At 49.5% G+C, this 2,434-nt stretch overlaps 1 protein-coding gene across 1 annotated transcript in view; it reads right to left on the bottom strand.

Moving 5' to 3' along the window:
* Nucleotides 1-325: 325 nt before the first annotated feature.
* The window catches only part of LOC100957785 (protocadherin alpha-2), a 2,454-nt gene continuing 345 nt past the window's right edge, over nt 326-2,434 (bottom strand). The window contains exon 1 of the mRNA XM_003782300.1: nt 326-2,434. This exon is cut by the window's right edge and continues 345 nt beyond it. Within this exon, the coding sequence (XP_003782348.1) occupies nt 326-2,434 (2,109 nt within the window).

Raw genomic sequence — 2,434 nt, forward strand, 5'->3', positions numbered from 1 at the left:
AACTCTACTTTCTGAGACGTCTCAAAAAAACCAGAAAATATGTATTATATAATCAAATTTTAACATTTTCTACAATTGTAATTCAAAAATTTTAAGAGATAAAAATATTTAATGTTAACATTTGAAATTTTACTGAAATGTTTTTCAATCTTTCAAGGTCCTACTGCTTATGGAAATAGTTAATTATGGAAATGCCAAAGTGTAAAAATAAAACAGTATCATAAATTGTTCTAAATGCACAAATCAATCTCTGATAATACCCAATATTGCATGCTATGATAATGATACAAAGTAAAGGCAGAACTATGAATCTAAGTAATAGAATTCATAGAAAATAAGAAAATACCACAATTTTAGAATTGGAGAAAAAAATTAAAAAGCTCACCTTCCCTAAGTACTCTGACGCTGGGGGCTGTTGTCTTTCTTCTGAAGAGTCTGGACCTTGAGGGAGGCTGGGGCTAAATGCCATGAGGTCCGTTTTGGTCAGACCCTCCCCAGAGCACACCCTCTGCCGCCTCTGCTGCGAATATGAGCAGTTCTCCACCCCGCTGGAGCTCACCAACCTGGGCTTACCCGGCCCGCATGCGCCCTCGGTGGGCAGCACAGAGCACCGCAGAGCGGTGTACAGCAGCCCGGTGAGCACCAACAGGCTGGACACCGCACAGATGGCAATGATCAGGTACACGTTGACATCCACCAGTGCCGCCTCCGGACCCACAGCGCCCGGCGACACCCGCAAAGTGGCCTTCGGGGCCTGGCTGATCTCCACCAGGGATACCAACACAGTGGCCGTGGAGGTCAGCATGGGCTCACCATGGTCCTTCACCAGAACAAGCAGGCGCTGGAACGAAGCGTCTGCCTCATCCAGCGCGCGTGTCGTGCTGATCTCACCGTTGTATAGACCCACGCGGAATGGGCTGCTCGCCCTGCCAGCCTCCAACTGCAGTTCATAAGACAGCCATGCGTTGTAGCCAGAGTCAGCATCCACTGCCCGTACCTTCGCCACCACGTGGCCAGCGCTCACAGACCGAGGCACAAACTCACTCACTGCACCATGGGTACCACCCACCCGAGACGCCAGCAGCTCAGGCGCGTTGTCGTTCTCGTCCAGCACGAACACCTGCAGAGTCACGTTGCTCCCCAGAGGCGGCACGCCTGCATCGCGCGCACTCACCTGGAACTGCAGCAACTCCAGCTCCTCGTGGTCCAGTGGCTGCAGCGCGTACACCTTTCCGCTCTCCGCGTGCACCGACACGTAGCTCGACAGCGCGCGCTCGCCCGCCGGCCTCTCCACTAGCGAGTAGGACACTAGCGCGTTCTCCTTTGCATCCGCATCCCGCGCGGTCACAGTGAAGATGTGACAGCCCGGTAGGTTGTTCTCCTTCACAAACACCGTGTATTCGAGCTGCTCAAAGACAGGCGCATTGTCGTTCACATCAGCCACCTCCACGGACACGCTGGCTGTAGCCCACAAGGAAGGCGAGCCCCCATCCCGTGCTGTCACCACCAACTCATAGACAGATATGCTCTCACGGTCCAGGGCTCCGTCCAACACCAAAGAATAATAACCCTTAAAGGTGGACACCAGCTTGAAGGGCACGTGAGTCGTTAGAGAGCAGGTCACCTGCCCGTTGTTACCAGAGTCACGGTCAGACACTCTGATAAGGGCGATGACAGTGCCCGGTGAAGCGTTCTCTGGGATAGGAAGTGAGAGAGATGTTATTGAGACTTCTGGTGTGTTATCATTGATGTCCACAAGTTTTAATGAAATTTTACAATGTCCTGACATTGACGGAGTTCCTTTGTCGGTTGCAGTGACCTGAATCTCATAGAATTTCGCTTCTTCAAAATCTAATTTTCCCTTAGTTCTAATTTCCCCTGAGCTGGGATCTATGTTGAACTTGGTCTGTATAGTGGAGGACACATCACTACTGAGTGAATACACAAGTTCGCTGTTTGAGCCTTCATCTGCATCAGAAGCATTTAATTTAACTACTAAGGTTCCATTTGGAGTATTCTCCAACAACTTTACTTTGTAAACCGATTGGGCAAAAGTAGGTTCGTTGTCATTCACATCTAACACCTTAATAAGTATTTGAACGGTGCCTGTGAGCTCAGGTTTGCCTCCATCTGTAGCCACCAGTAACAAATTAACCTCGGGAGTTTGTTCTCTGTCCAGAGGTTTCCCCAGGACGAGAGACAAAGATTGGCTTAGTTCATCATTTGTCTGTGTATCTAGAAAGAAAAACTCACTGGAGCTAAGCTTGTAGGAGAGAAGAGCGTTTACACCGATATCTGCATCAGACGCTCCCTCTAGAGGAAACCGTGAGTCAAGCAGCCTCGATTCGTGAAATAGAAGAGTCTTTACAGTCACTGGAAATACTGGCGGGTTGTCGTTAATGTCCTTCACCTCCACCTCCACATGGAAAACCTG

Source organism: Otolemur garnettii, unplaced genomic scaffold, assembly GCF_000181295.1.
Source record: "Otolemur garnettii isolate 467f Iridium unplaced genomic scaffold, OtoGar3 scaffold00003, whole genome shotgun sequence".
In the NCBI taxonomy this organism is placed as follows: domain Eukaryota; kingdom Metazoa; phylum Chordata; class Mammalia; order Primates; family Galagidae; genus Otolemur; species Otolemur garnettii.